Source organism: Nomia melanderi, chromosome 9, assembly GCF_051020985.1.
Source record: "Nomia melanderi isolate GNS246 chromosome 9, iyNomMela1, whole genome shotgun sequence".
NCBI lineage: Eukaryota > Metazoa > Arthropoda > Insecta > Hymenoptera > Halictidae > Nomia > Nomia melanderi.
Window position 1 is genome coordinate 4,337,782 of NC_135007.1, and position 27,069 is coordinate 4,364,850.

The 27,069-nt window shown below is 35.4% G+C and overlaps 1 protein-coding gene across 2 annotated transcripts in view; it reads right to left on the reverse strand.

Annotated features, from left to right (window-relative positions):
• Nucleotides 1-3,749: 3,749 nt before the first annotated feature.
• The window catches only part of LOC116431335 (UDP-glycosyltransferase UGT5), an 84,010-nt gene continuing 60,690 nt past the window's right edge, over nucleotides 3,750-27,069 (reverse strand). For both annotated transcript variants that reach the window (XM_076371104.1, XM_031986599.2), the window contains exon 3: nucleotides 3,750-10,070. In XM_076371104.1, coding sequence (XP_076227219.1) covers nucleotides 9,773-10,070 — 298 coding nt within the window. In that variant the 3' untranslated portion in view covers nucleotides 3,750-9,772. The remainder of the gene's footprint in view (nucleotides 10,071-27,069) is intronic.

Genomic DNA, 27,069 nt, shown 5'->3' on the forward strand with positions numbered 1-27,069 from the left:
TTTTCCATACTGCTCGCTGTACACAGCCTCGAGGAACTAAATCTGAAATCTATTAAAAAGATCGCGACTGGGACAAAATGGAGCAAGGTTGCGACGCGAGCTGTTTCGTTCCTGGTATTGTCAGCGACGATCGCATTTGACAGAAGGAATAATTTGAAAAAAAATGTTTTCAGTGGCAACAACTTTCGCGCCGCGTCGGTTCCCAATGTCACGAAACCGTTAATGGGTTTCCGAGACGCGGCCGCGCCCGGCTTCCAAACCTGGAGAAATCGTTAAAGACACGCTAACGATATTTCTCGGTTACTTTGGCTGTATTTTCACAAAAAATATCTCACCGGCGAGGATCGCTTAAAGACGCAATTTAATCGGGAACTTAACATTCCATTACGCCGAAGAAAAAGTACCGTATCGCCCGGAAGTACGTTCCTCTCTGGCCGCTCACATTGCCTTCATTCCTTTCTCTCTACCACTGAACGCTTTTTAAAAAGCTTCCTGTCCAGAGAGACCGCTCGGGGAAAGTTCCCTTTGAAGCGAACTTTCGTCGCAGCCGGCCGTCCTCGTCATCGGTAAATATAATCGTTCGAAAAACATTAAATAAAACGGGGAATTGCGTCTGGCTCGACGATCTACTCGACGGTGAAATAATGTGTCCAGGATCAACCGGGATTGCGATGGATTTGTTTAGACGTTTCTTGTGTTCTCTTTGACTGACGTTTTCGAGTACAAAAATGAAAGCATTTGGTAAATGTGAAAGAAGTATATGAAACGTGTATATATCCTATAGGTTAATCCGTTGCTATACAAATTTATTTGCGATTATATTTCTTAGTAGCACAAAAATATATATTTGGCGAATTCGTCAGTAGACTGTGGATGTTTATGGGGGTTCAGAAATATTTCGAAATACCTGCAGTTTGTGCAATTTGCACTTTAAAAGTTTCCATCACTAAATAAAAGTCTGCAATCTACTTATCAAACTTATTTCACTGTGGATAATTTACGAAAAAACAAAGGCATCTTTTATTCATTGCAGGTGGAAATATACTTTGAAGATAAAAACATTGAGAACAGCAAAATAGTATTCTATTTCTGTCTATATAACAAATTAATAAATAATAATAAATGTATTGTATAATAAATAATAATTATTTTTATTAGATTGTTCTAAAAGTTAAGACGAGTCTCATTCGTCATTATACGGCGATAAAATATACGAAAATAAAAATGAATCCTTTCGGTGTTCTAGACGCGTATCTACATACCAAAGTGTCGTCTTTGATAAAAGTGTCTTCCTCCAATTTTGCGGTATACTTATGAAGTCTCAGCTCATAGGGCAAAGAATATCACATTTATAAAATGCCTGTGAAAAATCTTGGAAATTAAATAAAACTTATTCAAAATGTTTGAACTATATTATAAGTACATGAATAATTTCATTTAATCAATCATTGTTAAAATATAAGTGAAATTAATACTTTCAGTTCTACATATAAAATAAAGAAACCAATATTACAAGTATTGTATTTGATTTCTCCTCGGATATTAGTGAAACATAATTTTTATGTGTTCCAAGGTTATTTTAACTAAAAAATTACAAACCCACTTAAAATGCAAATACTTCGCCACCATTTAGGATTATCTATTTTTACTTTAAAACTAGAATAAGGACTGGAACATGAATGAGTTTCTTCGTGAATTTGTTTTGAAAAGGCATTGAGTTAATTTTTAACATTAAAACTACCAAACAATTGAACTGCTTTTTTCTGTATAGAATCTCTAAAAGTACATATATTGAGGTTTCGGCTAACTTATGATTCAGTTTGCGTATTATAAAAAACACTTTCTTCAATAATTCCCCAATAATTTTTTATTTTTACAATAATTGTAAAAGAAGACATCAGGAACAAGTTATTTTTACCCATTTGGTAGTTTAGTGTTAAGTTTAACCCCATGCCCTAAAATATCGTGTCAGACTTGTGGTGAAGATTTCAAATAGAATTTAACAAACATAAGTATTATTCAATTTGTTTAAATGCAAATTACATACTATTCCTCTATTATCAATGATTATACCTTAGAACATACGTTGACATAGATTAAAATTGGAACTTTCTCTTATTTTCAATAAATTATTAATAAAGTAGTTAGATCGTTTAAAGTTCAGAAAGAAATCATAGAACAAGGGATTAATGGTTGTGGGATTTCGAGACACATAGTCACGAATTCGAATGTGCACAGAAGTATACGTGTCCGAAACGGAAGGCTACTAGTTCTACGCTTTCCCCTAATTCTTCTTTAGCGTCTTTCTCTGAATAGTCATACTATTTACCTGATGAAGCATGCGCTGCCGTTTGAATTATTAGTCCGACTGAGTGAGTCTGCTTGCGTTTAGTGAATATTTAATGATCCTGAAACGGATTCGAACCAAAAGTACCACAGAATAATATTTCGATGGATTAGCAATTTCCGCAGCAAACGATTTAATATTTCAGCACATAACAGCGGTAACGAAGGAACCTTAAAAGATACGCACACACACACACGCGCACGCACGCGCGTCGATGAATTACTTTATTCCGCGATTATTAAAAGATCGCGAGAACGGTCTTTGAAATGTGTCTGTTTCAAAATCCGTCCGCGTGATGGGTGGAGAAAAGAATCTCGAAATTAACGCAAGAAAGCCTAAAGCAATTATCAAATTATTGAGTGCTACAAACAAGAATATTTCGTTACAGGGGTATAAATAACTAGTGTAGGTTATATAATCTACGTTATAAGAGTACAACCTTGTATTATTTAGATAGGTATTGTAGTGCAATTGATAAAAAATATCAATAATTTTTATATCATACATTAAAAGTATAATTCTTTATAAATGTTCTCCTTTTGTAGTGATATTCGAAAAAATAACGAAGTTAAGGATCGTTTTGCGTGGCGCTGCATTAACCCGGCCGCACGAGCTCAAAATTTTAAACGCGTTTTTCTGGAAAGTAATTTTTCGAATTGGTTACTGCGTATCTCAGAAACTATTGCAGTGATTCTGTTCTTTTGCAAGCGTCATCAACACATGCATGAGTATCGTCGATAGCTCAACCATACAAAGACATATTTTTCTCTGATTTCTACAGTTATTTAAAGATGAAAAAACAAAAGAATTTTTGTTTAAAATAATCGGAACATCTTAAATCATGGCAACTAACAACTTACTTTTTTTTCGTACCCAACTTTGACGTACGCTATGACAGCCATTTTTAAATATTATTCAATAATGTGTAAATATTATGGAATAAAGCTTACGCTAGCAATATTTATCGAATTTTCATAAATAATTTGCGAAGAAGAATAAAAAACGCCCGTTACACTAGAATACGCTCTTAAACTATAATATCCGTGATTTTTATTCAATTTTGAAATCATCTGTCAAGTGTTGTTAAAATATCAACCAATAGGACTTATAAATGGTGGCATGTGTTTGAATGGAATGTGCGCAGTTTTGCGTATAGACGATATCAATCATTCAAACTGTTGAAGTGTCAAAACGTACAGTGAGTATTATTTAGAATTGCTATTTCACAAATAATAATAAAAAATATTATTTTAGAAATATTTCATAGAATTAATACATACCTGCATCAAGATAGTCCAAAAACTGTTACGAAAGAATGTTTTTCTTTTATTAATCCTGGAGTCTGGTTGCATATGCTGTTATGAATAAATAAATATTATGACAACGGAAGAAAACAAAGAGATTTCAGTGACATTTTTTCTTGTATTTACCCAATACGTACGTTAGGAAAATGTTTCAATTTTGTAACATTTCTTATTATCTATTACAATTTTGATGTAGCTACATTATACTTTGACCAGTATTAACCAATAGTTTTTAGTTTTCTAAAATAACAAATAAATTCAACTTAATTATTATTTAAGAATAAAGGATAATTAATATATTCGTCATTCGCAGATAATAAATAAATTTAATTCATTCATAATTTTTGATCCTCATTCTGAATAACTTTTGGCTAATGTTCCATATAATAACATAAGAAACGAATAGTAAATAACGAATAAAGGTTTTCCACATGAATAGCGAATTATAGAAACAACTAATCACTTGAATAACAAATAACCAAATAATGATTGATTATTTATTTGTCATTGTTATTCAAATACAATTTTATTCCAATGGTGTCCAACATTCAATTCGACCAAAAGTATATTTATGTAAAATACATTTCATAATAATCTACTAACTTTTTATCTCGGATACATGTATACTGATTACAAGTAATATTTAATAAGTAGTTATAAACTTATTGTCATTGAGCGTATTACTTGGCCTCTACCAAAATTGTCTTCATACAAACACAACATTAAAAGTACACAAAAACCATTCACAATTAATCTATATGTATATGAATACGAATAAAGATATTAGAAACGATATAGAATGTAAAATATATATGAAATTTTCAAATACAAAATTCCTATAGGATGATCACTGATTAATATCGAGTACGTAAACTTGGACACAAATATAAGTATGGACGATAGTTTACGATATATAGGTACTAAAAAAAACTCTTACATTCCTTTAACTTGTTATAGTCATTTATACAATAAGAATTAAACCTTTCTAAAACCGCCAGGTGTTTCGTTTTCGTGGTGTTTCGAGTACAATCGAACAAAGAGCCGCGAGAATGATTAAATGAAAAATATGTTGACATTCACTTAGAAAAACATTAACATTTTAATAACTGTGGACATATCAGTATAATTTTGGAAACTGGATATTACTAAGCAAGAACGTAGTCAGACGTTTTTGAGTGCAATCCAATTAAGATCACCTATACATGTACTATTACATACAGTACTCTAAAAAAAAATAACAGAATTCATTAGTGAAACATATACAACGTTCCAAATAACTATACAGGTCCTAATGTAAATCTATAAATGCAATTACTTACAGAACTATTCGCAATTTAGAAAATGTCATAAACACAATTTTTTTCTGTTTCCATGGATTTTCAGCGCAGATGGGTTAACCTCTTGCCCTATAATATCGTCTTAGACTCGTAGCGAAGATTTCAAATAGAATTTAGTAAATATAAATATTTTTCAATTGGTTTGAATTCAAATGAAATATTCTTCTTCTGTTATCAATGATTATAGTTTAGAGCAAACGTTGGCATAGTATGTGTCTAGAATTTTTTTCTAATTTTCAATAAATTGATAATAACAAAGTAGTTAGGTCGATCACGATTTAGATAGAATGTATAAGGCAAGCGGTTAATATTTCTTATAAAGAATGACCTGCCACGCCGACTGTCGCGAAAAGGAAAAATGTCAAAATTATAGTTAAAAAAAATAGTAATGCCTTTCATATTTCCTACATACGTCCAGATAGAGACAAACAAAGTATACCAAATTCCTGTCTCCTCAAACTAGAAAAAATCAGATTTCAGACATTGTTTAAATAACGAATAGTTCAAGAAATAATACCATTTATATTTACACTAGAAACCAGACTTCTAAATATTTATTTAACACTAAATTTATGGAACGCGTCAATTTAACGCACACTGAATTTTACAAATATTATTCAATGAATGTTCATATGAATTTTGATTCATACAGTTATTAGAATACGTATCCTAATCGTCTACTTTTAAACCTACAATTCTCAAGGCCTGAGCGAACGAACATCAACTTTTCTAGAAACAGTTGAATAAATTGTACAATGCATATACGTAAATCTAGTGTTAAACTCGCTTCCACTATAAACTCATACGAAAAATCACCAGGCGTATCTCGTTTCACTACAGATCCAGCGGTCATTAAAATGTGAATCTCGAGTCATTCTTCCGTTAACCAATACGGTCTCGCAATCGCGAGTGTCGACCGGCCTTCACCCGGACATAAGTAGACAATTATCGAGCACGATAATGACGGGTACGCGATCAGCGTCACCGAAGACAGCCCGGTAACAGACGATCCGACGATAGCGGTGCGCACCCAGACAACAATGACAGTCAGGAGAGCAGCTTATCTCGGGCAGGGGAGAATCGCGGCGCGGCGCGGCGCGTCGTTCCGTTGTGAATTTCTCGTTTATCGTCTACCTCGTGTATCTTTACGAGCCGGCCGCCAGGTTCTCGCAAACGTTGCGTCGACGAAAGAGGCCGGTCGGGAAAACCAACGGCAACATCCGGCCGCGTTTAATGCGCCGACGCTAGACGCGATCCGTCTTTGCTGCCGTCGCAGACGTCTCCTCCTTCTTCTTTAAGTCTGGTGCTCGTGTCTTCGAGTGCATTCGAGTACACCGACTCGACTCGACTGCACTCGGTAGGCACCGCTACCCCCGCGACGCGACACGATGCGATGGCAGCTACGACCGACGATGCGACCACCTCGTCGCACCCAAAGCCCGTCCTCGACATCCCTGTTGTTCCCTTCGCCGTTGTTACGAGCAGAAGCCAGTTGACACAGTCGGCGACTTGGCCACCTGGGAAATACCGGGTAATGCTCACAAAGCTGGTTCCCTGTCTCCCTCGCGCTACCTCGGTCGCTCTCTTTCGACTTCCTAGCCTTCTTCTTCACTTCCTGTTTTCTTTTTGCCATCGTTGTCTGTCTTTCATCTCGTCTTTTCGCCGCGCCAGCGAATTTCCTGAGCATGCAAATGGGAACAACGCTCACGAAAATTACCCCGACTTCGACTTCTGTAATCGAGGACGCGAATCCAGAACCGATGGCCATGGCTTATTCGGTCGATGTATAGAAAGGTTCCACTAGCGTATATAGAAGGTTCCACTAGAAGTATATAGCGAGGCATTGTTTCTGGGAAGAGGCTTCTTAGTTTACGTGTGTCTATCTGCGCGAATATGTTGTTTGTTGGAGTTAATGCATTAACCGAGAGTTTTGAGCGTTCTGTATAACGTTAGTTATTCTTTCGTAACAGAGGTAGATTGTATTGGAATTGGTTATTAATGGTTTGGTATCGTAGTTCTTGAGTTACACTATTATTTAGTTACTTGTGACAGTCAATGTGTTAAATACAGCAAAATTTTTATTATCCGGCATTTTTACGGCATATACGGTACCGAGTGATTGGACTGTGCTAGTGAATAATAACAAAGAAAATAAGTTTTAACCTTGATCAGGCCCCAAGATCAATTTTTACTGTGATTCTTTTTAACCAGTTAACTATGGAATTTAGTTTCAAAGATCTCTCATCGTGCACGGAATAAAGTCAAGCAATGAAGTATATATTCGTCAAACTCAGTGAAAAAGTACCTCTAATACATTCTGACGAAAAACTAAAGCAAAGCGAAGAAGAAAACGCAGTTAACTGATTAAGGGGCCGATGAAGGTTAGAAATGATCATGAATAACATAATAGCGCAGTTCACTAATAAAGATACAATATATTAATGTAGTAGGTATATATAAAACGTTGCAAACAGTTGCGTCTACCTATTACCTAAGACTTTGACCACACTGATGAAAACTACTACTCGAACAGGTACGCGAACTGCTCGGAAATTATTCGCCGATACAAATAGTATCGCGTTCACACTAGAGCTGGCTAGCTGATCGAAAGCAGTTGGTGACTTGTTCGTTCGGTACTAAATATTGTACACACGTCCAGACACGTTTCGAGCTTGCGAACAGTATCCTTTGATGTACCACCACCCGAGCGAACACTGTTCAGTGTTAACTGATACCGATGAATTCTCTGATCGCTACTGTGTTTCCTGGAAGGACCTAGGTGGATCGCGTGACCGATTCCCCTTGCCCCTGCCCGCTTAGCTGATACAGCGAGACTCAGGACGAAAGCAACGAACTTTATAGGGTGTATAAAAATTATATGTTGCCATAGCAGGTTGCTATACCTCTGGATCGGTGAAGATCTGTGAACAAAATGTACCGCAAAACTAACCTTGACCTTGAAAATCAAGGTCAAAAGGTCGACAATTCTTTTTTATTGCATCGGATGTTACTCGTCATGAGAAACAAAAGTCTCAAACGAACCATGGGTCTCAAGTCAACTATTCTCCTAAAAAGCGATATTAAAATTGTATTTAACTTCCAGAATAATTTTACTGTTGCAATGCGTTTATATTCACATGTTTCCACGGTAAATAGGTAGTAGGGGATGGATTGCCATGGCATGTAAACACCGCAGTAATGATCAGGCTCCTGGTATCTTGTTGATATTAAGATACGATGGTTCGATATCGTAATATTCGAAACATGTGTCGTGCTATTGACGAAGCAGGAAGAAATTATTCTTTAGCTCCGGAAATATATCGTAATAGAGTAAGGAATAACAGAAAATTGTTGCGTGCAACAGAAGTACCAGGTTAATTTTGCGGTTCATTTTTTTAGCAGATCTACACCGATCTAACAGAAACACCGAATTTAGCAGAAACACCAAACTGTTTAATATGATTATCACGTTGAATACCGCACGATTTTAAGATGCAAAACATGCGAAATGAAAAAAAAATAGAATATTAAATTATTTAATTGAATTGTGTTGCTATTATTGCTGAATATCATTGCATTCGGTAGCGTTATTTACAATATAGGGTTGTTTTCAAATAATCATCGTTTAATTGCGGAAATTACAGTAATTGAATTTATGCAGGGGTGAGCGATGACCCCCATGGCATTCAACGTGTTAATATGTAATTCTTATAAAAATTGTAATAACAGATTTTTTTCGATTTCTTTATATAATCATTATAGTATTCAACTGGAACAATGTCTTTTCAAAATCATTTCGGATGTTTAAGATGTTTAAGTTATCAATAATTGCGAAATAGAAAAACTGAAACCCATCATTTTAACGAGTGCAATAGTTCTAGTGTTAAGCAGTGGCCATGCCTCGTAATATTTTAGTATTTCTTGAAAAATTCATTTCGAAGAAAGTGAAAAAATATACGTATCTTTGTTTGTATTAGTTATTACTCGCTACAATTAAAAACGGTCGGAACAAGTATGCCAGTTTATCGAACATTTTGGATAATTAAATATTGGATAATCGGAATTTCACTGTATCGTTGATTAAATAAAATGTTGAATGGAAATGTGGCATTATTTATTTAAATGTTGATGTATTAAGTTGAACAGACCCTATTTATGTACCCAATAATTTATCAGTGCCGCGGCGTTTTCTACCTGAAATCGCGACAAAGTTTCCGCTCGCCAAACAGTCAAATAAAATCTATCCTTGATTGGCTATTGTCAGCGCAGGATCTTCGTGAAATCTCGCTGTAAAGTAAAAATCGATGGCGCATCTGTGAATGGTCGAATAAAGTCCCTACTTTTCATCGGCGCTCCTGCTTAATGATTCGCGAAACAGTTCGAACACGTTCGTGCCACTCGTTTCGACGAAGCACTGTACAAACATCAAATCCAATGTCCCCTCGTGTTTCTTGCGATAGCAAAGTTTACGGAACTCCGATTTCTTTAGCCAGTGGCAAATTATTAAATCATCCCAACGATTTTCTTTTGGCCGAAAACATGTCAATAATCCTAGTGTTGAAGCTTTTGATGCTATAAATTTTGATAATCAGTTCCATAATTTGATTGATGAATATTTGATGATTGAAATTAATGTGAAAATTAGAGTGTCAGCGATTTCCAAAATATTTTAGCGTGTTACAGTGTGGTAACACGTATTGAGCAGTAGCCTTTGTCTTTAGCACACCTCGTTCCAATGTCTCGAGAAAATAATCGCTCAAGAATAATTCTAACATCATCGTTTATCAATTCCTCTTCTTCGACGCTGTGTCTTTCTCGTTGACTTTCACCTTCTTCCCGCGGTTTAGAAGATACTTGGTTAGTTTGTAGATGGCGTAGATCGTAACCAACGCGATGATGATTAAAACAGCGATTACGTCGACGAGATTACGAACATACCACGGCAGTTGCGACGCATCGCTCTTTATGTAAGGCAAGCCATTTCCTCGACCGATGTATTCTGACCACCAGACTGCTGTATCTAGTGGACTCGTTGGACGATCTCTGTATGCTTTTGATAATCTTTTAGCATTTTCCATATATCTGCAACAAAAGATGGTTTAAAGTTAGGAATTTTGTATGAACGTTGAACTGTACATAGTTTCGCATTTTAATCTATAACTGTACACTGTGTTATCCTATGATCTCTTTCACAACTGTACTTGATAAAACTATTTTATCATTGATAATTTAGTGAAAAAAGATAAGAATTTCATGCTTATTCTGTACCTATGTTTACTCTAAAGTTTAAAGATCGATAATGGATAAGTAATATTTCACTTATATGAAAAATAATTTTTGTTCAATTCAGCTAACAATTTCAATCACGAGTCTGACTCAATATTATAAGAGAAGGAGTTAAGAAATGTTTCAAAACCAAATTTTTCCGTTTTAAGAAGACAATAATTTCATCACGTAGAAAACATGAAGGCAACTACTATTTTTGTAAGTATATTCATGTAATATTTATTGTATCAATTAATGCAACAGGTTATTTTGTACAATAAATCAGTTTACTTATCTACTTCAAAAAGGTACTGAAATAAAAAAAATTTCATTTGAGAAATTTTTACAATAACGGATAATTCCGGGAAAAATTATATTTATACTTTCAAATGGGACACCTTTTCTAATATTCATTGCAATCAAGGACGAATTTTTTCGAGATGGACAGAAATGATTTATATTTTGAGTTGGTTATAATTTATTCGGTTTCAATGAATAGTTATCAGGGAATAGAGAGGTAAAGAGGATAAAAATATGAATATTCAATACACGTTTCTAATATTCAGTAAGTACTTTATGCAGATTTTTCTGCGCTTTTTTAAAGAAGTTAAAATTAATAGCTTAAAATTTATACTTATAAATGTTCGACGTCAAATATATTTCACGCTTTAACGGCAGAAATAAATATTTAACGAAATAGTTTTTTTTAAGAACTCATTTATTTTTATTGTTGTAATTTTCATAATAAATGAAAAACGAAATGTTTTCTTCTGTAAGTACCGCGTACCCAAACTTTCAGAGATTGTCGACAGGAATTCTTCTAAAAATTTTCTAAAGTTAAAGATACGAACTTTTATGAAATCTGCAGTATAATAATTGTTTTCATGAAGAGTATTCTTGAGTAATCGTAAAATTGTAAGAAAGTGCTTGCATACTACAGTATTTTAACTAGAAAACCTTTTAGCTGTACAGCTTACTTTACATCAATTTTTGTATCATCATCAACCTATACTAATTTGTTACAATGAAACGAACGAATTTTTCTATAATTGTGTTTAAAATGTTGATCAGATAGTTTAGCAGATAAAACAAAGGAAGTACATTAGACAAAATAATAAGCAGTAACCTATAGAATATAATGTAGCTTTTTACATAATTTTAACATATTTTTGACCGACAATTCCACGCAGAAGTTCTCATATCATCACTTATTATTCCATAATTAAATATGAAAGTGAAACAATCTAAATAGAGTTTAATATACTTTATTTATACATAATGAGTTCAAATGAAACTTTGGATATATATTTTATATAATTTTGAATATTTTGCTTCTGCAATATTTTACATTGCTTTGCGTTTCAAAAGTTGAAATGGCTAATGCAGGTCCAAACACGAGTTAACTCGTGACCGATCAACAATGTGTTAAAAGCTTCTATGTATGATACTTAGCTTATAATATACTTTATATTTTATATTTCATTCAAAGCAGTTTGAAAATGTGTCCACCAGACACAAAAAATAATAAAAAAAAGTATACCGATACCAAAGTTAAGATCAATTAACGTTCCACCTCCACGGATTACGGAAGTCATCGAGAAGGCGCTTCGCCTGGAGCTTTTTCTGTCGCGCGGTTAACAATGATGCCCGGGTGCACAATGCAGGAACTGTTAAATTATTCATGAAATACAGGAATCGATCGACCACTCGATACCGCGACGAGCGGAAAAAGATGCCGCGGGATACTTTATAAATATCTCTGAGAGCTTTTAACGGGGCGCTTATCGGTCACCCGGAAACAACCTTTTCCATATCGATGAGAGGCCCGGGGTAGGACATCTCTGCGAAGGGAGCGTCGCAGGGAAACCCTCTTCCGCGATCGGTTGTTCGAAACTCGCCTTTACATGGACCTAGTATTTGGGACTATTCTGCGTGGAAAACCTGGGGGATAGTTGACAAATTGTTGAGAGAAAGAGAAAGAGAGAAAAATGTAGCTGACGTTGAAAGGGGAACAGCAAAGGAAAAAAGGGAGAGGACAGAAACGCAGAGAAACACGTTGAGCGTTGGCTAAGCGGGTGGGTTGGGGACAGAGCGGGTCGCTCGCGCTCGCAACCAGCCCCGACGACCCGGAGCACACAATTTACCAATCGGTATTCTCCATTATTCGTGTTTACAGCTGCAGGCCGCGAATCAACCTGGTCCCCCCTGTTATTTGCCTCGGTCAAATTCAGTCGCAGCCCTGCGGTGGTTTTGAATTAACCATCAATTTTAAGCGCGTTCGCTGTCCCTTCCGCCGATGCTGCGTGCGGCCGTTCACGGGGTGTGGGCCGCGAATGTTCCGAGAGTGTCGGATAGACACGGTGGCGAGCAAATTAATTTATTGTGACGGCACTGGGGAACGGAAACATTGTGTCGTGAGAAAAGATGGAGATGCACCAGGTGAAAATTGCGAGCGGGTGTCCAATTTTGTGTGGACTTTGTGAGAGTATCGATAAATCGACGATTACATAGTTAATCCTCTCATGTCCGCCTTGAGCGAAGACGGGTGTGAAATCTATTTAAATACTCTTTGTATGTTTTATCTGGGCAATTCCCATGTCTGTCTGTAGACAAAACCGTAGAAAACGATATATAAACCTCATTTGGAAAAAAACTGATGTTTGTTTTTTGCTGAAGTAATCAGTTGATGGATAGAGTTTAATTGTCGTGCGAGCAGTAGTGCGTTTTTTATAGTTTAGGCGCTAGAGGGTTATCTTTCAGGCGGTAGATGATTTAACGGCCGCCGCGGAGACCTCTGTGACCTATAGTGTGAGATTAGGATTTTCATAATCTGTAACTCAAAATTAGTCTATGTATACAGATTGCATGTTATTACGATAAGGGCAAATTGTTAAAAATCTACAGTAAAATAGAATAAAGAAGAAATGAAAATATGTATGCAAAGAAATAAATAATTGTTATTTACTCCTAATTGAACTGTACGCTATACGTATAAAGCATCACATTCTTTTTTAAAGTGTATTCTACAAATGAATCTTCGACATTTATTTCGTGTCGTTTTATACATGTTGTCATTAGCGATGTAAATATAACATCTCGAAAGTTTCCTAGATAAACTATAAATAATAAATTTTAAGAGGAATAAAAATAATTTTTTGAAATATAAATATAAATATAGATGTTTAAAAAACATGTTTAATATTATGAATACCACAATCGATAACTATTTTGTTTTCATTGTCTTTTAAAATTTATATTTGCATTCTGAAAATTTGCTGTGCGGTTAACTTAATTATATGTAATATGTTGATAAAATACACATACATAGAATCTATTTGCACATGTTTCTTGAAGAGAACAATCGAGTATTTGTACGGAGCTGTTACAAATATTTTCGAAGTTTGCATGATAGAAAAGCTATTAATTAAACGACCAAGCGCAATCGGCATACGGTGGAAAATGATACTCGCTTTATTCATGAAAAACCACTGCTGAACATTAAGGTACAGGAAATCGTTAAAGCAGTTTATGAAGAGCTGACATTTAATGAATTATTGGAAGAATGGCTTGGTGTATTTACGTTAAATAACAATGAATCTTCAAACTCATTAATATGGATTTTTCTCTGAAACATTCATATTGTAGAAAGAAAGCTGTTTATTTTAAAAGGTTGATTTAAACGTATTTGACAATACTTATTAATATTCAATGAAAAATTGATTTCAATAATGAAAATAATGCAAATAACTTGAGTAAAAATTGAAATAAATACAGAAAAATTTGTCAAGCATAAACATTATGCAAGTTTTATTCCTTCTAACTGGCAATTTATTATTATAGACACTATACAGATTTCTTAAAAACAAAACAAACGAATTACTTCATGGTTTATTTCGTGCTGATTGAGTTAACTACTGCTAAAGCTTGTTCAAACTGTATTTTTTCGAAAACGAGACTTCAAATTAAAAAGATTCTCAAATAGACCATGAATCACAGAATATCCTATACATGTAACGACACTGTCCAATTTTTCCTCAAATTCAGAAATTGTTACGATCGACGGGTCGACGCTTGGTCGCGACTCGCATGTTTTCGCGATTTTACGTTAACCGCACGTGTGACGCCCGCCAAATTAATCTTGGGCACCTGGATCCGTTGGTGGAGCAGTGATCGCGTCTTCGCGTTACGTTTGTGTTCGGTACGAGATTTTTGTAAACAAGTCTTCGAATCCGGAATGATTATTCGAGTGTGATTTTGAGTGTTTGTCGCGAGAATTGTAAACGAGTCTTTCGAGCGAGCATGTTGTTGCGAGTGTCTTGTTACGATGTGTTCTGCGACTGTTCTTTTTCGAATGTGATATGCGACTGTTCTTCGTCGGAGCTCTTGCACCCACCAGTCAACTCTTTACTCCTCCTTCGGATGTTTGGAAAGGGATGCTGACAGAGTGGGAACAACAGATCAACGAAGTTTTGGAGAAAAAATGAATTTCGCAACAGCGGGAAAATTCCTCTAGTTGACGCACGTGCAAGGGTGTACCCCGATACGAGTACGCACCCTTGTCCGCAGGTAGTCCTCGCTGTTGCGCGTACGTTCGGTGAAACTGCGAAAGAAAACCCTTTATGTGGGCCCATGTACACGTGTCTACCTAAGTACGGGCACACACCCATGGCGGCGGGTAATCCTCGCCGCTGCGCGAGAATTCATCTAGTTTATGACAGAAGCGATTTTTGTACGGAACAGAAAATGCGAGGCTGACCTGCACAAAGGCCGAGGCCGGGCCCCGGATTAACTGTCCCGAACGCTCGACCGTATTTTCGCCCGTGTCATAAACCAGACCCGTGTATCGACGTGCCGTGGTCCTTGGTGTCTGAAAGGGCCCCTTGTTCCGCGACGGAACAGAAACGCTTCCTTGTAATAAAAGTAATATATAATAGAAAATTTATCGTATAAAAATCATTGTCTAAGATCACATGCAGTAATACATTTTAATATTAATAGTTAAGAGACCAGGGATGAATATTTTTTTAACACTAGCACATTCAGGACTTCGATACCTCAGGAGAATGGAAGTTACGGTTCTGTCACGAGTAGCGAATAATACATTTACATCCTTACTGATACCACTTTACGAACCACTCGACATGTCTCAAATAACTCCGTATATCTATCATGAATACTCTCGAGAAAACCTCCACAGAAAGATAAGTTCTTGAAAGCCCGAAATATCTAATATGTTGGATCTACACACAACAATTTAATTTTAAATCATAAAAACTGAACTTACTAAAGTTTTATGAACGTTTTAACATATTACTCTTCAACCGTACTTGCATTTTATGAAAACAATTTGTTCCATTGAAGAAAACATTGTCACTATGAATATTATTACTGAAACAAACACTGATCCTGGACACGTTAATAAATCAACAGAATTTAACAGATCGTTCAACTACATTTCAGTTTCTTTCAGTATCCTTTAGCACCTACTTTATGCAGAGTAAGTTTACTACATGTTAATAATTCATCCAGATAATTACTTAGTATGTCAAGTACTTTCTTGCAATAGTTCATGAACGTTTTCCTCGTAATGCTTAGTCTGAAAGACTAAAGATTATGGCATTTCCAGAGATGTCAGAAAAGATGATAGATCAAATTGAATTATATACCATTCTAATAGCATAAGCTAAAATATAAAATATTATCCATCCGTTATAAATTAATAAAACAAAAGAAATTTTCGAACGACTATACTTTCAAAGGAAAATAATAATAACCCTGAAATATTGTTTCGTGTCTGACGATATACAGGCTTTATTCTCTCATAAAACATATTTCCCTAGTTGTATGACCCAGTTCCACGTTACCCCACGGTTCCGACCAATTTAGGTGTTAGAATCGTTTGAGGACTGTTTCTTCCCAAGATACCAGTCTGAATGGCCCTAGGGCACGATAACGTTCACGGATCACAGGGCCATCGTTCTTTCTCTACCGCAATTAGAATCCCCTAACCGAATAATTCCTGCGCGTAGGGTGCCGCAGATGAGTTGCGCGTGCACAAGTTTCGCCCCGGAAGTCGCATCGAGTAGAACGAAGAGGCCTCCCCAGTCCCCGCGATAACGTTTCAAGTCGAGAAGTAAGTTTGTAACGTGTCGGTGTGTGCCCGAGCCGAGCGACAACGATCCGAGATATCGCGGGAATTATGATCCCCTGGAGATACGAGTCGGCCTCAGAAATGGGGATAGAAATGGTTCCTCGCCTAACTTTCGCTACATCTGCCTGCAGACTTTCCTGGCAAATAATTTCGCTCGATTTCCGATAACGCCACCCCACCCATCGCCTCGGATGTTCGCTATTCCTGACCGAAAGAATTGTAGGAATTCAACAACTACGAGAGATACCATTCGAAACATTTTCCGTTTTATTTATGGACAGCGTGACCACGAAACTCCAATTATGTTTTGTAAAGTAGCTAAATGTTCTATGGAATTTAATTATTGTCTGGTCCAATATTTGCGTTTATCGAGTAAAAATTAGAATAGGGTAAGTCGGGGAGAGATGGCCCAGTTTTTCAAAAAGAACTTATTTGTCGATATCTAACAAAAATAATATAAATTTATGAAAATAATTGTACTTATGTAAGAAGAATAGTTAAATAGATCTCTGTAGAAAATTCAGTATTAACAAAAAAACATTGAAAATATTTAACAATTTTAATGAGATCGATCCATCTCGGTCGGAATTATTCTAAGATTTTGAGAAACTTACATAAATATTCTATAATTCATAAATAGCCTTCTCCAATTACTGAAAAGTTTACACGTCTATAAGGGATTTGATCTGAATCGCACTTTGTTGATTGTAATGAAATATGGCAAACATGTGAATTATTGGGAACCATTCTGTTTCTTTTTATAGTTACCCATAATCTTGTTTATTTGTCATTTTTATGCTAACTGTTAGTGTAAAAGATTCATGCTTATTTTTTTTTAATCGTCGACAGATAAGAAACAACATTACTTATGAAATGATTAACTTGTCGTCTTGTTCAATAGTTTCGCTTCAAAAGAACTCTCTTTAAAGAAATTAAATCATGGGACTGGTGCAAGATCATAAAAAACGTCTGAATTCAAATTCGAATTCCATTAATTTTTCATCACTTTTTTACTTTTAATTTTAATGCTCCTAAAATTAAACACTATACACAGTCTAGAGCATAGACTAAACGTAAGATAAGGTGTTGCTAGATCTTGCCTCATTGGTACCGCTCCTCTGGGGTTAATTTTACAACTCCGCCCACCGAATATATATTATCTGTATCATGTATTTACTTAGAATATATTTGCAATTAACAAGATAATGAGGTAGTAAACTGCAACCATAAAAGAGCTGTGGATGAGTTTGGTTTCGGTGGCCAACAATGGGTATTACGACACTGAAATAATACCCCTTTGCCATTGAAAAGCGAATTATGTCCAACAGAACACTTCCACTTTTCTAATCGTTTAAATGAAACTAATGAAAATATAAAATTATAAACTATAAATAAGAATGAATGAACTGAAATATTTATTATTAAAATCATTTATGAAAAATAAAGATCTATTAGTGTATGAAATCTGTCTAGAATTTAAAAACATGCCATACAACTCATTCGTTTATAAAATTAATACCACCGCAAAGGGTTAACATTTTGCTCAGTGTTCCGGAATACAACCTTCGTTACTGGCTTAATTATCCTTGCTGAACACTTTTGAAAATTATTCAATTGAAGATCATTGAAGTTTCTGAGACCTGACCATTAAACCAGGTTTCCATTCATGGACTCAGTGGTTTTACTGACTTACTATATTGTTACTTTCAAGTACACATAACGATATAGTGGGGCAGTAAACTCAGAGAGGCTATAAAGAGGTTTGAGACTGGTGGTCAACGAAGGGCATTATAACAGTGGAGAATTGACACTTAGCCCAGGGTTCTATAACGAAGCTCCCTTCAAAGCTAGTTTCATTTTTATACCTATAGTTTTGAAAATGTTTGGAACGGTAGAAGACATTCTATGAAGGAAAGTCCTAACATAGTTGGTTCTGCCAAGGGAGCCTTATTATTTACTGCCTTACTATGTTTACTATCTCATGGCGTACCCTCAAATAAAATTGAATACATCTTATTTGAAATAAAAATAATAAATAAAACCGACGAATAATTACTCCAAACAAAATGATAAATAAGTTTATGTTAAAACAAAGATATTTACAAAAATTAATTTCAAAACTGTATTCATTAAATAAATGATTTATTTTCTAAATATTTGATTACTTCAAATAATAATATAATACAATATTTAAAATTATTTGCTCTGAATACAATTTGGTATTTAAAATCTTTGTCAGATAATTGGCTTTTAGATTAATACATAGTTGTATTTGCTTGTCGTTCAAATATTGAAAGATTTTTGCTTTAGCTGCATTTTATGTGTGTTCTCATATTTGTTCTTGTATGCAGTAATCATAATTTAAATCGTGAGTAAAAAAGAAGAAGAAACGACCATCTTTCCACATTTGACATTATACTTTCAAGATATAGGCCATAAAGTTTACAGTTTCATACCCAGCGTAATTCAGTTTTTCTTTTCATGTTTAGAAAACAAGATTTTATGAATTCATGGTACGTTTTCCTCTCTTTCTAGGCGACCTAGTGTTTCGGCAAGAGAAGTTATTCACGTAAGTTGCTCTTGCAAATATGAGAAGTTCTTTTCAGTGAATAAGGTATTTAAATTTAATTTTTCAAATAACTCGGATGTTTCTCTTCAACTGACAAGATTTAACGCAAACAAAATTCCATCTGGGAACACCGTGTATATTGAAGGAAAGCAAAATATCTCTAGTATTTTAAAAATAAGACTATTCGACAACCTATTCTACAACGTTAGAACACGTTTTTCTAAAACTTCTATATAAATTTCTTTTAAATGATTTAATTTCTATCTAAATTTTGTATATCTTCCAACATAACACTTAACAAACCACATTATTCGAAAACTTTTAACAAATGTGGTCCATTAGTTATAATTATTATATATACTTACAAGTTTTTCTTAAATTTAAGGCTATCTTGAATTAATTTCTTTAAAACAGTTTCTGCCATATATGCTATAAATAATTATTTTGCACAATATTGTTTTTAAACATATCAAGAATTTATTTACATCGAGTACAATGACTGAATCAATGTTGTGGGTTATCATTTTTTAACATTAAATTATCAGAACTCATTGAAACATTTGGGTGATTAGCAATATAGACTAGAGCAGGAGTATCCTTTATAATATTTTTCCCTCTTCGTTTTTTATTTTTACGTTTACAGTTCTAAATTAAACATTTATTTTATATCTGCAATATTCGTGAAATTGATTTTCTCTTCCTTGGATGCTCTTTATATTCCCTAAAATTTTCGAGCAATTCAATTTCATGTTTTTGTTTTAAATTAAACTTCCGATTTGAAATGGACCTAAACGAACGTTCGATGCCAATATTCTGTGATTTATATTTTCGTCATGATGCCATTACAGCACCATTTAAAGTCCATTTTTGTGGAGCAATATCATAAAATATAACCATGTAACAAAAATTTACCTACTTTTATTAATTTATTGATTTTGCGATGAAACTGCTTCTTCTTTTTCATTATGTTTATTCTGCGGATTGTCAACAGTACTGCCATCGTATAAATCATTATGATTGCTAACAAAATCAACTTTATTCTACGTGGTATGTTGGTTACGTTACAACTGTCAAATACAAACCAAGTAAGGCTACAAAGTGCAGAGAGGAAAGTAACTAAAAACCTAAAAGATTGGTAAAACTAAACATCGCTAATGACACATATTGTCGAAAGTTTGTGGTTTTGAAATGGAAATTCCACGCACGATAGAAAAACACTGTTATTTTCCGGATAAAGTCAAATGACAAATATCAGAACTTCAAATAAAACAAATATTATCCAATTAAATTATTTCTCAAATAAAGTACAACGCAAAGGATACCAACTAAAATAAAATATCAAATGAAAAAAATCAATATTTTATTACAACTGATTGAACAAATGTTCATTCCAATCTCAAAATTATTTTCGCATCCAGAGAAATTACATTAAAACTTAAGGATTCAAGTCCCATAATCTAAATTCGCTGCTTCCACAGTGAATTCGACGATTCCAAAAGCAGTCAGTAAATTAATTCCGAAAAACCCTAAGGAAATAATAAAATTACCAACGTTGCCATTATCCTCAGAATTTCGAAGAGAAACACCATCGCATTCTTAAATTTATAGACACCACCTAAATTCCACAGAACCCGTAAATTCTCATACATGGTAACTCGAATCCGTTATGCTAATTATAACGCGATCCCCGTCATAGCGTAGAGAACAAACGTAAAAACTATGGATTTTTAGAAGGGCCCCTCGATTTGAGAAATAATCGATGAACAGCTTTCACAGCGCAAGAAATAAACCTACACTCGCAGAAACTCTCAGAAAACAGACAAGACCAAACAAAATGATTTAGAACAGTAATTGGACACACTAGGTTGATACACAAACACCTAATATCGAAAAAACCTAGTCCACTCTGTGACACATATAACAAAAGATGGACAATAAAACACTACTAAAGTGTACGGAAATGGAAACTCATCACAGAAGGGCCAAAGTACCAAATCAAATACAGCAACTTAACAAAACACAGAACAATAGAAACAAGCTGATTGAATTCCTCAAAACAATGGAGCTATTAAAGGAAGTTTAACAAATAGTCGAGCATGTCGTAAATAACCGAGAATTCGATGCAACGTTAACACTGAAACTACTAGACGGGTCAAAATGACCCATTCCCGATGTCTTCTTTTTGCGATTATTACAAAGATAACAGATGTTTCTCCGAGGAATTATTAGAGAAATTGATTTAACAATACGAAATCTGAATTGTAAATCAATTAAAGTCTCAATAAATGAATTCTTGGATTTCTATAAAGGAATTTCAAAAAACCAATTTAACTGTTCCGTAGTTTTACTGTGAATTGGTCGACTACCGAGTATTTAATATGATTTATATGTAATACCTATAAAAATTGTAACAACAGATTATTTTTAGTTTCTTCACACATTCATTGTAGTATTCAAGTAAAACTATTTATTTCCAAGATCATTTCGAATATTCAGTGCTTTTAAGATATCAACAATTGCGAAATAAAAAATCCGAAACCAGTCATTTTGAGCGGTACGGTAGTTTTAATGTTAAGTAACGAAAGAAAAGAAAAACAAAAAAAGTATTCACGGCCTCGATCAGGAACGACCGGCCCTTGTGTAATATTGAAGAGTTAATCAAGCGAAAAGCGCGCGGATAATCCTTCGTTGCGCGATCGCGAAACAGCCGGGGCGAAAGAAACTCCGCGGGGCGAGGCCAGATAACGTTCCAGGGCGGTGAGTGCGAAAGGCGCGCGGGCCACATAATAAATGAGACTTCCGGTTATCGGGATCTCTCCACGGTCCTTTGCCGCTTGCAAATTCCCTGGAAACGAGTCACGAATATTCCGGGCCACGGAGCCGGCGGCGCTGAATATGCAGGTACACGCAATTAAAATATTCGCCAACGCCACGCGCGCAGCGCGGAGCGGCGCGGCGCGAAGCGGCCTCCGCGTGGAAAGTAATTTCCCCGGGAAAAGGAATTTTTCAAAGTTAGTTTGCCAGTCTCGTCATGCGTTATATTGGCCGACGAACTTGGCGAAATTCGCGGCGAACCCGCGCGCAAAGTAATCTTCGTCCCCTCGTAATTCCTTCGAAGTTACTTTACGATTTCCCCGGGAACCGGCTGGCTGGCCTGGTCTGGTCTGGTCTGGTCTGGCCTGCCCCGGCCTGGTCTGGTCTGGTCTGGTCTGGTCTGGCTAGCAGGCTCGTTGTCGCCCAGCAGCCAGCAAACTCAGACACGTTACCAACTTACTTTCCGACTTGTAACGTTATCGCGGCGAAGCGAAAGGTCTTCTCGTCTCTCCCAATTAGCCGTGGTAACCGAACTCGCGCGCACCTACGCCCGCCGCCGCCACCCCACGTCTTCCGGCACATTATTCAGGATTCTAGGCACCGCCGCTACCGTCTTCTAAATTATAAATCATAAATTTCGGATCGTATTACAAATCGCGTCGCAATTACGCTGCGAGAGCTCGGCCGCTGTACTATTCGCAAGGTTTTAATCGGGAAATGAGACGCCACGCCGGCTGGCGAAAATCTTCGGGTGATCGTACAAATTAACCCTCTAGCGGCTGATAACCTTTGCATATGCTTACACTTGGTCGTATGGCTAATCTTATAGCTTGCTACATTACGGGTTTTGATTATGAATCCATCCTTTTCGTTTAACTTGCTATAATTTCGGATATAATATGGTATCCAAGCAGAAAAATTGTTGGTTCTAATTTATCATTTTGGGGGTGTTTTATGTGGTTGCAATGGGAAATTCATTTCTTATGCAAATAAGCTTAGTCTATGACTAATTTGGAAGTGACAAATCTAATTCAAATTTATGGTAGATTAACGCTAGAACTATCTGACAGACAAATCAAGTCATTTATGTTCTCTGATAAACTTCAAAAATATTATTTATAATGATCTATACTGAAATTATAATTTAATTTATAGTTGACATTTTGTAATACAAAGTCAATCTATTTAGTAATTTCTCAGAGGTAGGATATGTATCCTCTGAATATTTGTGAAAAAAGAAACTCGAATTGAGTCACTTTGATTCATCTGGTAATGCTAATGTCAAAATGTGTTACTTAGGAAACGCAACCCAAACCTAACCAATTGACGAACTACCTAGATACGAAAATATCTAAACAAATATTCTAGACGTCCACGATCCGCCAACAAAATTCGGTATGTATTTTAACTTATTTTTAGCGTAAAATGTAAAAAAAACACAGAAATGCAAAGCAATTTTGTCAGACCACCATAACAACAATACAAAATTATACAGAAGAAAGATTAGAAAAATGAGTATTCATGTGTACACCTAACTCTCGATTTACACGGTATATTAGTTCCTCGAAAATACCGTGTAAATTGAAATTGTGTAATTCGAGTCCACAATTCACATTGAAAAGAAATAGACACGTAATAAATTTAACAAATCATGAATATGAAACAGTATTATTCATTTCTTTGTATAATAAGCAATTATATACATATTTTCAAATAAAAATTCATTAATCGAACAAGATTGCATATGTATTTCGCAAAACAAGAAAAGAAACTAACGTAATCTTTGCATTTATCTGGCCTAATCGTGTCAAAATGAAATGTGAGTGCCGTGCAAATGGAAACTCTTTCATTCTTCTTCAACCGTGTTAAGCCGAAATCGTGCAATTTGAATGTCGTGTAAATCGAGAGCTACGTATACTCGCTTGTCAAAAGTGTGGACGGAATACATTTTTGCTTCGCCTGTCGTCTGAAAATCGATAAACTATGTTACTTTATACAATGCATGATTAAGTTGTAATCATAATTTCTCAGTTCTAAAACTACCGAGCAATGAAATTGACATTTTGAAATTTCTCTATAGAAGAATCTATATATTGGGACTTTAATTGACTTACAATTCAGTTTGCCTATTGCCAGATGAATTTCTTTAACCATTTTTCAGAGAAACATCTATTATATTTTGAATAATTGCAAAAAGAGGAAACCAGGAACGGGACATTTTAACCCGTGCACAGTACGGACAAACGCCCGTTTCCTGGACAAAACTCAATAACTTGAAAAGTATGAGTGATACAAAAAAAATACTTCAGACAAAAGTTGTAAGGTATTGAACTTAACATATTGTGGTTGTATTTTCATTATATTACGGGGATATTGGGAAGCTTTACAATGACAATGTATATTTTGCGTTTCGATTCAAACGTTGTATAAATAGAGAAACGAAATTTATTTGCATAAAATTTTGATTTTTGAAATGAAAATCATTTTGTATAGCACGGACTACTTAGGAACACATTGATAACCTTCAATTTTCGTTGTCTGAATAGTCGAATTTTGGGGTTTTGTCCACAGTCGGCTGTACTGTGCGTCGGGTAGTTTCAGTGTTAATATCGTACACTTGTAATTGTCATCACGGCACGTATGAGATCAAAAAGATCGAAAAGCGTATATATACGTCCATCGTCCACAGGGATGACTTTCGCTGGATGCACATAAGCGTCTATAGCATTTAAAGAGTTAAGAGAGAATTCGTTTGTGCAAGGAACACCGTGTCCTACACGCATTGTCAATTCATTATGCGAGCCAGGATATTATCGACGCGTTATTCCGCACCGGAAACGAGATACAGCTGTAACACGACCACGGAACGCTTAACAAACAGCTGGTGAAACGTTCGCACGCGCGCGCACTGTCGGCGGCCCCGAGCTAATTGGTCTAGAAGCAGAAAAGTCCGACATCGGGTATGTTTCATTTGCACCTGACACAAACAACGTTTAAATCCTCAATTACAGTCGCTCGGCCGTTACGTGGACAGGATATCCGTTTGACGTACGTGCCCGTTAATTTTCGAACGCGGTTCCCGCCCGGGGGGTGGGGGACGCACGCGCCACGTGAATTACACTCGAACCGAACGTGGATCCATGGAAATGGTTGTCCTTAAACTGTTTTGGTTGGGGGCTCGTGCGTAGTCCCCTATTTCTGCCGTTTAAAATATGCGTGATTTTCTCGTTAACATGTCCTGTGGCCGAGCCTTCCTGCGTGACTTACTGTTCGCCCGCTATCGATGAACAGTGGGATATACTATTAACCCTTTCAGACCTGACGCACATTATAATGCATACTGCTTTACTACTTCCATATCTGCCAAAATATTCAAACTGTGACAGGTAACCATACATAAACCTTTGCTTTGAGGATATTTCTATATGAAAAGTAATGTACTGCCATTACTTTATTCAAGGTAAAGTCATTACTAGTGATGCATTGAACGGCGATCCTTTATTGTTAGGTAAGTGAACCGAATTTTGAACAAAAATCAGGTCTAAAAGGGTTAAGTTATAAATTTTTGATACACTGGTCACATTATATGATATACGTAACAGAGAAGGTTGTTAGATATAAAAACGAAGAATGATGTGTATCAGTGTTTCTCAAATTTTTTGCCAGGAGATCTAATATATTCGTTTACAATGGTACATGGACGAAATTTTTAATAACTTGGTAGATTAGAGTTACTTTGTGTGGTACAAAGGAATAAATTCCTGTCCATTAATTTAATAGCCAACTTTTAGAAATGACTAAACAAATTAAATTGCTAACCCAAATGCACACCATTAAAATAACATTGAATTGGTACGTTCAAGTAAGATACATTATTTATTTCTACATAAAGTATACCTATATGAAATTATAATATAAATATATGGAGATATGGATATATATATATAAAGTATTCCTTTCTATTCATCAAACACAATAAAATCCATATAATCTTTCATACTGTACATTTGTAATATTTATTTCACTTATTTCTAACTTCTAATCTAATCAATCTTCTAGCTATTTCTTCAACCTAACCAAGACCACACATAATTCATTCAAAGATATGAAGGAATTATGACTTCATAACTTGTTAATTATTTAAGTTAGTGACTTATTCATCTCAAAAAAGTTACAATTACCAATTATTTTTACTTGGACCAATAAATTCTTTTCCTACATTTAATTCCGGTCAGACATTCTCAAAAACATTCTCGAAGAATCATTATCTATTACCTACTATGAATCGAATGGATTCCGAGCGGAGAGGAGCGTCGGTCATCGTCGCCCCGTGACCAACTACTCCGAATGAATGAAATGCGGCACCCGGGAGATCCGAGGCGAAGTGAAAAAGGCGAGCAGTTGGTTTAAGGAGCTGTGACGAATTTACAGTGACTACGTTCTTTTCAGCTCTTTCGCGCTCCAGTTCGACGAATTTTCAGCTAACGAGTGACACCGAGGGCGCCTCGAAGAATGTTTGTTTCCGTCGAGCGTACCGTGAATCTTTTCGTTTTAATTAATCCTTTCGACTCTGTGCCTGACTAGTATGCAGAATAGTATATACATACGTGCACTCTGCTACAGTATTCTCTGTTACATTAGAAGATACTTATGAAAGGTGTGATTCAAGAAATCACAAAAAAATGATGAAAAATATATTAATAACAATATATTATTCATTTCACGGACACGTTCGAGTTTCCTCAAGAATCGACTTAAACAATTTTTGAAGCAGAAGATTGTAGAAGTTATAATTCTAAAAACTTTGTCATGTTTGATACTGTTTGTTTAATGTCCTGCCTGCCACGTTACTTAAATTGAAGTAATACATTTTTTACATTCTATAAAATGCAAGAAGGTTGAAATCGCGACAAGAAACCTTGATCATTTTCTGTTTCACGAAGAAAATGATTCTGAACGTATACAATTTTTTTCATTGTTGATTCAACAGGCAACACGTTAATGTGTACCTTCAATATCTGAATTTCTTTACAAGTTAGTAATTTGACACGTCAACACTAATTTATACAACGCTATACTCACCGGGCTGTGTTGGAAATGAGAAAATCGCTTATTAATATCAGAAAAATCAATGCGAATAACTGCATAGTGAATTAAAACTAATTTCACTATTTATTCATTCTGGAATAGCAATAAATTCTAACACTAAAATATAAAAGATTATTATTTAACGGGAATTCTTTTCTACCACTGATACACTCCAGCGTTAACATTTTACAATT